General features: G+C 39.0%; 1 protein-coding gene across 13 annotated transcripts in view; it reads left to right on the forward strand.

Moving 5' to 3' along the window:
• Window positions 1-13,314, forward strand: part of LOC110987806 (uncharacterized) — a 44,926-nt gene that overhangs the window by 500 nt on the left and 31,112 nt on the right. For 4 of the 13 annotated variants that reach the window (XM_087140430.1, XM_022250909.2, XM_022250908.2 and 1 more), the window contains exons 2-4: window positions 10,400-10,558; window positions 12,112-12,235; window positions 12,508-12,983. In XM_087140430.1, the coding sequence (XP_086996556.1) occupies window positions 12,667-12,983 (317 nt within the window). In that variant the 5' untranslated portion in view covers window positions 10,400-10,558; window positions 12,112-12,235; window positions 12,508-12,666. Of the gene's footprint in view, window positions 1-10,399; window positions 10,559-12,088; window positions 12,236-12,507; window positions 12,984-13,314 lie in introns of all 13 variants that reach the window. The other 9 variants (XM_022250900.2, XM_087140426.1, XM_022250901.2 and 6 more) reach the window with 9 other exon arrangements.

The following is a 13,314-nucleotide window of genomic DNA, read 5'->3' on the forward strand; positions in this document are numbered from 1 at the left end:
TCTGGCACTTCAAAGCGTCCAATGACTGTCGCCGCCAAATCTGACGAATAATAGAAAATATTCCAAAAATGACTTATTGCTGCCTGCATCTTAGCTGGACAAGTGGGGCCAGTAACACCCTGGCAATAGTTTTTTGCTTGCAATTAAATACAAACTATCGATGTGATACGATTAGCCAATTCAACAGGCAATTATCGGCATCTGGAAAGTGGACATGAGATTTCGTTTGCCCAGTAAGATGTTGGATCTGGTAATACCATTTTCCTGGTTCCGATTTCTTTAAGTGTTCAATTTTACACCTGTAAAAGTTTTGTTTTGCCTCACGAATGGCAATCTCGACCTGCTTTCGTAACCGTTTATAATCTCTTTTCTGCTTAAAGGTTGCATCACATTGCGCCATCAACCTCCGGATACGATTATTCGTCCAAGGTTTATCATTATGTCGCTTTTTAATAAGAACAGATGGAAAATAGTTCTTATACTGATTAATAATTAATTGGAATCTGTGATTCTCACTCAATCCATAGACGGGCACATTAGACATTTTAAGGACAGTTTTGGAGGTACATTCGGAGGATTTTGATTTGGGGTACGAGCCAATTTGAGGGAAATGAATTAATTCAGGCAAAAGCCTATGGAAGGTAGTTGGACCCTACTATCACCGACAATGTCCAAATGTTTAAAAGAGGCGATCAGAGTCCAAGTTACTCGGACTACCAAACGGTACTGTACTACTCAGTAGGCCATGGAGGGTCCATCTTTTTAATGGTTCCGTGCGCTATGGCATCGTACTTCTAGAGAAAATTTCCGTTTGTGCTTTTAGGTTCAGATTCACTTTATTTTCCACATAAGGGTAGAAGCAAATCTTCCTCTACAGACCCTTAAAATAAGTTAAAGGACATGGAACTACCGGGCTTGAGTGCATTTTGTAGCATTTAACCTACATGTGTATACATACATTATTGGCAAAAAATGATGTTTTTTCTACCATCCTCACCTTTCATCCCTTGACGATCCGCACACATCTGCATTCTCTGTGGCCTTACGTGAAGCAGTATATGTAACGGGCATTCTAGACCAAAAAAGGGTTCTATACCGTACCTAGCCAACCCTTTTCCTGGGTACCTACATCCACCCAATCCTTTTCCTGGGTACCTACATCTACCCAATCCTTTTCCTGGGTTCCTACATGTACATCTACCCAACCCTTTTCCTGGGTACCTACATATACCCAACCCTTTTCCTGGGTACCTACATCTACCCAACCTTTTTTAAACCTGTAAATTTCACTCTTTACCCTAACATCTCCAGACTTGCATGCTGCGCTCGCTGCAAGTGCACAACTCAATGCATCCGCTTTGAATTCCATTTTGGCACTCTTGTGAGGGTCTGTGCGGTCCCCGTGGATACCTACTCGACTCTTGCTCGCTTGCTTCAAAAACCCAAACATAACAATGTTTAGTGGTTTTGAAAAATATGACATAATATTAAAAACGTGACAAATATTAAGCAATGGATGCTCACACTATGATATCAAAACAGAGTCAAGCTCAAGCACACTCCAAAACAAGGGCAAGTGCTCCAACCCAATGCTGTAAAAACTGTCACAGAGAAAAACTACTCTCTGAGTTTAAAAAAAAAGTTAAGTTGGGTGAATTAACATCTTGTTGTAAACGCTGTGCAGAAAAGTGACTCGAGGGGCTCAACTGCAAACGTGGAATTTCTAAATATAAATGTAAAGAGTGTTGACCTGTGTGTCTTCACGGTGAAACAAAAAGAAATTATAATGATTGTCGTGCAAATCTGTTTTGTGTGCATCAAAGATATAAATGCAATGTATAAAGTTGTGTAAAATACCAATTAGCAAACGGAGATAGCTACAAACAAAACTAACCCGTTTCACAGTAAAATAGGGGTTAATTTGCTTTTAAAGTGGATAAAAATGTGATTATGTTATATAAAGTTGTACCCTTTAATAAAAACACCAACCATGTCAGCAAATCAAAACACAGCGCAAAACGTTAACAGCAGACTTATTGGTAAAAGCTTCAGCAACTGGAACAAAGCTGCATTAAAAAGGTATATCGAAACGTATAATGTCACTATTCCTGACAAATGCAGATATAACCATAAAGACTACATTGATGCAATTAGAGCAAGTTAGAGACAATATAAGAATTTGTGGACCAAGAGTTGCACCCTGCGAGATATTGCTAACACTAATCATTTGAACCCAACACCCACGGGTCAAGTAAACAGACAAACAGGGAATGCAAAACCCTCAAAAGAGACTACATTAATGCGGTTAAAGAATACATTTCATTAGAAACATTTTGAGAAGCAAACTTTTGAGAAATTAGAAAGTTCCAAAACAATCGATTTGGGAACTACTACCATGGCTTTTTAACATGGAGCCTGTGCAAATGTTGAATAGTCGTTGAGGGTTACAAAGATTATAGTTGATTAAATTACAGATGGTCATTCAAGTGATGTTTATTAAACAAGAACCTAATGAAGAAGGGCACTGTGCATCTATCATGGTCGGTTGTGAAAGCATGATTAATCTCATGTTGAGGAAAGCCGTCATCAAACAAATTTTAAAAGAGCAACGAGAAGAGTTGTTGGAAAAAAGTAGAAGCGTTTATACGCAGAGGTTCTGGTTTTGTGGTGGACGAAATCGTTGCATTTTTATATCAACCTTCTTAGATTTGTAGCTGTCGGTGGTAGCTCTTACATGTATATATACTACTACCCAAGTTTTTACAAAATAAAAAAATAAAAAAGCAATCGTGAACGTACAAAATAAAGATCAACAACGTGTATGCTGGTCTTTGAGAGCAGCTCTAGGTCTTTACAAACCAAACGTCAAAACCCAAATCCCAGAAAATTCAAAGTATGAACTCCACAAAGAAAGAACCTGTATTTACAAAGAGTCAGACAGTTTAAATTTTTCTAACATCAATTTTCTGACACCGATCGATCAAATATGTTGCTTAGAACATCAAAACAATTTAACAATCAATGTATTTGGATATGATTATGAGGAAGAAGAGTGAGATAAAACTGGTTATGGAGAACAAGCAGAAAATGAGGAAGAGTGTGATAAAACTGGTTATGGAGAACAAGCAGAAAATGAGGAAGAGTGTGATAAAACTGGTTATGGAGAACAAGCAGAAAATGAGGAAGAGTGTGATAAAACTGGTTATGGAGAACAAGCAGAAAATGAGGAAGAGTGTGATAAAACTGGTTATGGAGAACAAGCAGAAAATGAGGAAGAGTGTGATAAAACTGGTTATGGAGAACAAGCAGAAAATGAGGAAAAGTGTGATAAAACTGGTTATGGAGAACAAGCAGAAAATGAGGAAGAGTGTGATAAAACTGGTTATGGAGAACAAGCAGAAAATGAGGAAGAGTGATAAAACTGGTTATGGAGAACAAGCAGAAAATGAGGAAGAGTGTGATAAAACTGGTTATGGAGAACAAGCAGAAAATGAGGAAGAGTGTGATAAAACTGGTTATGGAGAACAAGCAGAAAATGAGGAAGAGTGTGATAAAACTGGTTATAGAGAACAAGCAGAAAATGAGGAAGAGTGTGATAAAACTGGTTATGGAGAACAAGCAGAAAATGAGGAAGAGTGTGATAAAACTGGTTATGGAGAACAAGCAGAAAATGAGGAAGAGTGTGATAAAACTGGTCATAGAGAACAAGCAGAAAATGAGGAAGAGTGAGATAAAACTGGTCATGGAGAACAAGCAGAAAATGAGGAAGAGTGTGATAAAACTGGTCATGGAGAACAAGCAGAAAATGAGGAAGAGTGTGATAAAACTGGTTATGGAGAACAAGCAGAAAATGAGGAAGAGTGTGATAAAACTGGTTATAGAGAACAAGCAGAAAATGAGGAAGAGTGTGATAAAACTGGTTATGGAGAACAAGCAGAAAATGAGGAAGAGTGTGATAAAACTGGTTATGGAGAACAAGCAGAAAATGAGGAAGAGTGTGATAAAACTGGTCATGGAGAACAAGCAGAAAATGAGGAAGAGTGAGATAAAACTGGTCATGGAGAACAAGCAGAAAATGAGGAAGAGTGTGATAAAACTGGTCATGGAGAACAAGCAGAAAATGAGGAAGAGGGTGATAAAACTGGTCATGGAGAACAAGCAGAAAATGAGGAAGAGGGTGATAAAACTGGTCATGGAGAACAAGCAGAAAATGAGGAAGAGGGTGATAAAACTGGTCATGGAGAACAAGCAGAAAATGAGGAAGAGGGTGATAAAACTGGTTATGGAGAACAAGCAGAAAATGAGGAAGAGGGTGATAAAACTGGTTATGGAGAACAAGCAGAAAATGAGGAAGAGGGTGATAAAACTGGTTATGGAGAACAAGCAGAAAATGAGGAAGAGGGTGATAAAACTGGTGATGGAGAACAAGCAGAAAATGAGGAAGAGTGTGATAAAACTGGTGATGGAGAACAAGCAGAAAATGAGGAAGAGGGTGATAAAACTGGTCATGGAGAACAAGCAGAAAATGAGGAAGAGGGTGATAAAACTGGTCATGGAGAACAAGCAGAAAATGAGGAAGAGGGTGATAAAACTGGTTATGGAGAACAAGCAGAAAATGAGGAAGAGGGTGATAAAACTGGTTATGGAGAACAAGCAGAAAATGAGGAAGAGTGTGATAAAACTAGTTATAGAGAACAAGCAGAAATTGAGGAAGAGGGTGATAAAACTGGTTATGGAGAACAAGCAGAAAATGAGGAAGAGGGTGATAAAACTGGTTATGGAGAACAAGCAGAAAATGAGGAAGAGGGGGATAAAACTGGTTATGGAGAACAAGCAGAAAATGAGGAAGAGGGTGATAAAACTGGTTATGGAGAACAAGCAGAAAATGAGGAAGAGTGTGATAAAACTGGTTATGGAGAACAAGCAGAAAATGAGGAAGAGGGTGATAAAACTGGTTATGGAGAACAAGCAGAAAATGAGGAAGAGTGTGATAAAACTGGTTATGGAGAACAAGCAGAAAATGAGGAAGAGGGTGATAAAACTGGTTATGGAGAACAAGCAGAAAATGAGGAAGAGGTTGATAAATCTGGTTATGGAGAACAAGCAGAAAATGAGGAAGAGTGTGATAAAACTGGTTATAGAGAACAAGCAGAAAATGAGGAAGAGGGTGATAAAACTGGTCATGGAATACAAGAAGATAAATCAAAAGAAGGTGTGTTTCCACTGTATATTTCTAAACACAGTTATCAAAAAGTCACATCATTTACTCGTTTGGAAACGGTAAAACCAAACGTTATTGTTGGATTAAAATATGTTGAGGCTTCTATCCATACAGACCAACAACATCACGGCTCAATGTTTTATTGTTACGGTTGTCTGTCGCATTTTTATGACCAAGTCAAACTCGATCAACTTAAACAAGACTGTAAAGGAATAGAAAGCGCTCTTTGCAAAGTTGAGATGCCTATAGAAGCAGAACAGTAGAAACAAACAAGATGCTCCCTTTGTGATTTATGCGGATTATGAACCGACTTTGTAAAGGTCAAACGATAAAGTGAGACCTCAAGTACACTTACTGTGTGGTTTTTCTTATTTGATCGTGAGACGTGATGGTAAATGCAAGGGGTGAGTGACCTAGAGAGGACAAGATGCTTCTAAGCGCTTTGTTTAGGCTCACATGAAAGAAAAAACAAAATTAACGATGTGTTTGACAACCCCAAACCACTTGCTTTGACTCAGAACAACAACGATACGAGTGAACCAACACCAGTTGGATCTTCAAGATGTAATTTTGCGTTGGGGAGATGTTAATTATATATAACGGTTTGCCCGTACCCAACGTATATTAATAAGCACTGTATCCTCAGTGCTTGTCCGAGAGCTTGCGAAAAAAACCTCACAAGCTTACTCGGGTGGGACTCGAACCCACAACCTCCTGCTTACTAGTGCAGATGTCTTAACCACTCGACCACCAAGCTTGCCAGGGTCAGCTGTCCGGTCCGAGTCAAATGAAGCAGCGGGTACCGCGAACTATTTTCAAGATGTATTTTTGCGTTGGGGAGATGTTAATTATATATAACGGTTTGCCCGTATCCAACGTATATTAATAAGCACTGTATGTTCAGTGCTTGTCCGAGAGCTCGCGAAAAAAACTTCACAAGCTTACTCGGGTGGGACTCGAACCCACGACCTCCTGCTTACTAGTGCAGATGTCTTAAAAAAAACATCTTGAAAATAGTTCGCGGTACCCGCTGCTTCATTTGACTCGGACCGGCCAGCTGACCCTGGCAAGCTCGGTGGTCGAGTGGTTAAGACATCTGCAGGAGGTCGTGGGTTCGAGTCCCACCCGAGTAAGCTTGTGAGGTTTTTTCGCAAGCTCTCGGACAAGCACTGAGCATACAGTGCTTATTGATATACGTTGGGTACGGGCAAACCGTTATATATAATTACCTGTTGGATCTGCCAAAAACGTATCTATTCAAACAAAACAATTGTCGATGTGTTACATCTCAAAAATCAGAGGAAGATGATCAATGTTTCCATTGCCTCAAAACCAAACAGAAAGGTCAGAGATCACTGTCATGTAACGGGAAAGTTTAGAGGTGCTGCCCATAATTAGTGCAATCTAAAACTCCAAGTGGTATCCGATGAGACCGCTATTCCAGTCGTGTTTCACAATTTAGAAAACTATGACGCGCATCTGATTATGCTTTTGATTGTGCTTTTGATCATGACGACGTTTCTTGTGTTCCTAAATACTCTGAAAGGTACATCAGCTTTTCTTTGGGTCAATTCAGGTTTATTGACTTGTTTCATTTTATGGCAACCTCACTCGACAAGCTAGTCAAAGCCTGTCCTCGAGATGCCTTTTCTTTACTCAAAAAAATGTTTTGCTGCATGCACGGAGCTTCTGCTACAAAAGGGCGTTTATCCCTACGAATGTATGGACTCGTTTGAAAAGTTTAACGAAACTCAGCTGCCAAACATCGACTAGTTTTAAAGTAGCCTCAAACGTGAGTCTATAAACAAACGACTATGCAAGAGCACAAAAGTATGTGTCAAGATTTAAACTGTAAAAACTTGGGTTACTATCACGACCTCTATGCGAAATGGACACTGTTACTCACGGGTGTCTTTGAAAACTTCTGCAGAGTGTGCCGAGCCAACTGCAGTTTACACCCAGCCAGCTACATGAACCTTACGCCCCAGTCTCTCTTGGGACACTCTCCTCAAACACAGTAAAGCGTCTTGGAGTTAAGCAAACAACTTGGATAAAATCGTACATCGAGAAAAAGACCAAGCTGCGCACAAAAGCTGACTCTTACTTTGAGAAAGACTTTTTAAAACTTGTGAACAACAGTGTGTTTGAGAAAACGATGGAAAATGTAAGAAAACGAGCTGACGCTAAACTCTTGAGAGACAACTACGTCAATAACAACAAAAGTTCAAAGTTTTAGTTTCAAAACTGAGTTATAAAATGGTTCTGTCTTTCAAAGAACGTGAGCTCTCTTACATTGAAATGTACAAAACAAAACAATGCTCAACAAACCCATCCACTGCGGGCTGAGCATCCTCAATCTCTCTAAAATGCTCATGTATGATTTTTATTACAATCGGTGCAAAAAACATTATGGTAAAAATATACATTTACTTTACACCGACACCTATTCTTTATTCATTGTGGTTTACACTCAAGACTTTTATTGGGACATAGGACAACACTTGAAACACGATGTGGATCTTTCAAACTCTTCAACCGATCACAAACTTTACGATCCTGAAAACCAAAAGGTCATCAGGAAATTTAAAGACTAGTTTGGTGGTAAAGTTGCTTCTGAGTATGTTTGCATACGACCTAAAATGTATTCCATGTTATCAGTTGATTATTTCAACCTTAAAACAGCAAAAGGTGTCACCAAAGTCGTTATGAGCAAACAACTGAAACACCAGGATTAGAAAGACTGCTTGTTTGAACGAAGACAAAAATATTACCAACAACTTTGAATTCGATCTGAAAAACATCTGCTTTATACCGTGGATCAAAAGAATCATTGTTGTGTCCTATAGATACCAAACGATATCTGTTAGATGACGGGGTAGATACTTTAGCCTATGGTCATTACAAAATTCAAGATAAAACTCAAGCTAAAACTCAAGCTCAAACTCAAGCTCAAACCAAAGCTCAAAACGTAGCTCAAACTGTAGCTGAGCCGGGCGGTAAACTCTGTGTCTTCGGGTACCACTTTGGGCCCCCCACCCGTAGTTAGGAGCAAGTAGTACAGATTTGATTGACGGAAGCTGCTGAAGACAAAAGTGTGATGCCATCAAACAAATGATATTTCTTGATTCATCTTATTGCCCGCTCTATATTTCTCATTCTTGCTACCTGTATCTCCTTTGTTTTTGACGCCTCACTTGCAGTGAATTTTCCTTTCTGTCCTAAAAGTGGGGGGGGATGATCAATGACACTTGGTTAGAATTGAGTAAATCTTCAATGAGAAAACCCTTGTCTGCCTTAACATGGTCAAATGGTTCAAGTAATTCCAATATCCCTGACCTTACAGTAATATCCATGTCTGATATTGAACCTGTAAATAGTGAACTGGCAAATGACACGACACCACATGATGTGATACCTATGGCTTTTGTAATATGAATAGATTTCAGAATTCAGAACTTTTGAAGTTGGTGTTTGCACTTTAATTTCTGTACAATCCAAGATCACTCCACACTTGGCAAAAGTCAACTTAAAGCAATGTGGCATATTTTAGTCTGTAGTTTGTCAAAAAAGCCAAATCTCCAGGCTCCCAAGCATCACATACAAACAATTTGCCCAAGTTATCAGAAGCCTGCTAACTGAAGATTGCGACACACCAAATCTAAGCGCAAGGTCTTTTTCATGGAAGCCTTGCCTTAGTCTACAGAGATACATGAAAAAGTGGTCAATAAGTGGCAAGGATGTATCACGGAAAACTCCAATTCTAATATGATCAGTATTTGTTGAATGCTTGCATTTTGTTGTCCATTTGATCATTGATAATGCTGTTGGCTGCATTGCTGTAAATACACATGTCAGCATCTCATAGTTTTTGAATCCAGTGTATAAAGCAATGGTTGAGGATCTGATGAAAACCTCTCAAGGAAGAAAGTTTTTCCCTTCAGTTCTTGCACCTGTTGCTGAAGTCTTTCAATTTCCAACTGGTCAGCTGCCAATTTGTCCTTTTGTGGCAGTGGGGAAGAGCTGTATGGTCAGCAGAGACCACCGGTGTCACTTGAATTTCAACAAAGTTTGCTGAATCTTCTTTGGAGGTACAAGGATCGGTTGAGGCTCCAGTCACGGTGGATCCTCTGTAATGTGTGAAGAGTACAGATAAGAGTCAGTCATAATGTGACAATGTTCATTGATACTGTTCTCTGTGTTGTTTAAGTTGCCCATGTTTAATACGTGAATGTCTGAATGTTGGAAGCTGAAAATGGACTAAAGTATGGGGCTGAGGTGAACCTGCTGAAAACCCCGCCGTATGAGAAAAACTGGGCTGACCAGGCTATACCACTGTCATGACTGTGACAAACTGATATGCTTCATATCTTCCCTTATTACCATACATCAAGTAGTAATTGGCCTCTTTTTATTCTTTATGCTGACATGTCTGATGTTACTTAATGGTTGAAAGAGAACAAATTAACTTTGAACCTAAGCAAGACAACATGCATCCCAATGTTCATGGAAACAAGACAGAAACTGTGTAACGTTGAGGTACCCAGAAGAATTGTTGGCAGTGAAGCACATGTACTTGAGACTGTTGAGTGTTTTAAATATTTAGGCATTTGGCTTGATTCAAGCCTAGACTGGACAGTCCATGTGGATAAATTGACCAGCAAAGTTTCTGCTAAAGTATCTCTACTGTATAGATTGCATTACTATTTAAATGATCAGAGTCTCCAGTTGTTATATAAAACTCTATAACTAGATAGCTTGCTAGATGCATGTAGCTAGCTAGCTTTTAGAGTGCACAGATCCAACAAGGTGCTAATACATTGAAACTAATAATAATAATAAGCCTTAAATGCCTCAAGGAAGAGATGACTTCTCAGATCCCTCTTAAACCGCTAGAGAGATGGGGATGATTGTAGCCCAGGTGGACTCCATGGCTGTACTACATGTATGTTATGGAGGGTGTCCAGGCTAGTGTTGAAAACAGGGCGAAAAATTTTGTGACTAAAATTTTCAACACTTCTACCTTTTTAAAGAAGTCACTTTCACGTCTGTAAATCATATGCATCCTTATTTCCACAACTGGTGGACTAAGAAATTTGACACATCACCACCGCAGACAGATGCAGAAAACTAAACTCAGAAGTAACATGAATTCTTCTCATTGTTGTGGACTGTTTTCAGCTGTTCTCTGGGGCATGCAGTCTGTACAGTGTGCACGTGCAACTATTTGGCGTAGGAGATTCCAAGCTGCATACACGCAGGTAAAGCAAGCATGACGTGGTTCTCAGTCTGAAATGCACGCAACATCATGGGCGAGGCTGTGGCATGCTATTGGTGACGGTAAGCCTATGTAACTGCATGCAAGCTTACACTTAAGGGAAACTGAAATTTAGGATTTCTACAAATCCTGGCCATTTTTGCAACATCTACATTGCAAGCTTTTGTATAATGTGTTAACAGTTGGACATAAAAAAGACCGAGCAATGGTGTACATAAAATTTGATAAAACTCCTAGCACTTTCGAGCAAGGCTTTGGGGAATTTCTTTTGCTAGCAATGTACTCATATTTGTTGAGTTGTCCCATTTGAAAAGTGAAACTAAATAAATTTTTGATGGCCAGAGAACTTTCCTTTTTCTTCCTTTTTCAAAATGCTTAGGCACAAGTAAGTATTCTTAAAAAAAAAAAAAGACTGGTGTGACATGAGAGTCAATAACGGTAATTAACCATCATAATCTCTTGGTCCTTAATTTAAAAGTGAAAAATCACACACTTGTATTGTTTTCCAGATTCATCACTTTTTCTTAAATGCCACACTTTTAAGGGATCCACTGTCTGATAATCAGACAGAGTTCCAGCATGACCACAAACTTCAACCTTCCCAAACAAGCCTATGACTTTTACATGTAATAGAAAGATGTTCTGATTCACTGAAAAACGTTGACAAAAATATCGGAAGACATTCTTGATTACTGAAGATTCCAAACATACTACACGTGAAAGTTTCCAGCTAATTAATGTGAAGCAAATTGAAGTAGGCCTCCATGAGGTTTATGGTTTTAAGAGAGTATCTCTGGCTCCTCCCTCCCCCCCACAAAAAAAATTGCCAAGGATCAACTTACTTAGACATTTTTACAAGTCAACATCGTCTGACTGTCTGCTGCTCTAAAATTCAACTTGTCACCACCAAAAAATACCAACTCAGTCTTGCTTTTAATGTTTTTTGATTACCAGTAAAAAAAAGGCTGATCTCTCAACATCACAATTTGTGCATGATTGCTACTTACCACACATATGCTAGCACTCTGCATACCGTGTTCCTGATCTATAGCATTGCTCTTGCTGTGCATCATGATCTTCATACCCACAATGTAATCCTTTTTTATGCCTCTTTATCAAGATAAGTTACTGTGTCATTTTAATAAAAATCAGATCTCTACAATATTGTGTACTTATACATCTTTAATAAAAATCTATGAACAAATTAAACACTTCAAAGAGAGATTAATAAACTTATTCCTTTAGGGGTCTCAGTAAAGCAAGTGAGGCTGCTAGTAATCAGAAACTATAGGCTGATGCATGTACATATAGGTACACTTTTTAAAGTTTGCTTAGGATCCATGATGTAAGCCCAACACATCAATCATGACATCATTAGTGTTGTGCTCATCATTGTCTTTGCAACTGAAACACATTTCATGTTAGAAATGAGTCACCATCTCTGTCACTTGCCGTGCTTGTACAATACATGTATGCCACTTTGCAATAAATTCTGTTTTGCTGTAGAATCGTTTATATACAAACTACTTTGATGTTTTTAACTTTGCATAACAACCGATCTCAAAATGCTTCAAATTACCCTATTCCAACAGAGAATTACCCTTTTCCAACACAGACCAACTGAAAAACCCAGACTGGAAGATTCTGACGAGAACCTTGTTGGGTGAAGGTTTAACAATTCCTTGACAACAAGCCTCACTTAGTGTAACACCCAGGTGTGCATCCTGTCTCTCCCTTGGGTAAATGCTAAAATTGGTTTCTGCAATATGCAGTTACACAAATACAGTAACATCTCTTGTAAAACATATGAACAGGTCAAAGTGGCCCCTCTTGTTCAATCATTAAGTCCATAAGCTGAACAAACATTCACTTCCTTGCTTAAAAGTAATCTTATTTTGTTAATAGCAAAAAACATCCTTCATGTATCGTTGAACATTTTCCCATTCATAAATGTGACTTTTGTTAGCCCCACTGCCATTCATAATAGTGTACTTTTTGTTTATGATTGCAGTGTTTTTCATCTCCATGAGTTGAAATCTCAGTGCTACTACTTGTAGGATGTCGTCTGTAGTGCCTCTGTATCACATGGCATCAGCTGTTGTGGTCCGTACTCTGCTTGATCATAATGATCATCTCCATGAGTTGAAATCTCAGTGCTACTACTTGTAGGATGTCGTCTGTAGTGCCTCTACATCACATGGCATCAGCTGTTGTGGTCCGTACTCTGCTTGATCATAATGAGCGTCATTCAGAAGAATGCAAGACCAAGGCCCAAGATCTGATCACAAAACTCAACATGAATCTGTACACAGCAGTCAGTAAGGATCTGCTGGAGCTCTTTGTTGATAGCTATCCTGGACGTCTTCCAGCCTTCCTTCTGCCTGTACTGGCTCCACCCCACTTGAAGGTGCTGAACCTCAAGCAGTGCTGTCTGATTGAGGAAGATTCACAGATGGAGTTCAGGTACCTGAAAAAGACTCTTCAAAGGTAATCCCTTGTCATTCTTAAGTCTTTGTATACATGTTGTACAATGTACACGTATCTGAATAAATGTTTTGCTTGTACTTACCAGTACAATATTCTGAAATGGAAAGCTATATGTAGGTACTCTCATCCAGGGGTCAGTTGCTGGATTTCACTTGTGAGAGCTCCCTTTAGGATATTTTAGGGTTGCCAGTTTTCAAGCTAAAGCCGGATTTCACGCTTTCCATTTAAATTATTGGACTAATTTCAGGCCTTTACTTAGGCTATGGAAATTTTTGGGCTATGGAAAAGAATGTGGCTTCCATGGTATTTTACAATATCAGACTATTCCAGT

Source organism: Acanthaster planci, linkage group LG08 (assembly GCF_054643075.1).
Source record: "Acanthaster planci isolate LZ-2023a linkage group LG08, COTS_SCS, whole genome shotgun sequence".
Lineage (NCBI taxonomy): Eukaryota > Metazoa > Echinodermata > Asteroidea > Valvatida > Acanthasteridae > Acanthaster > Acanthaster planci.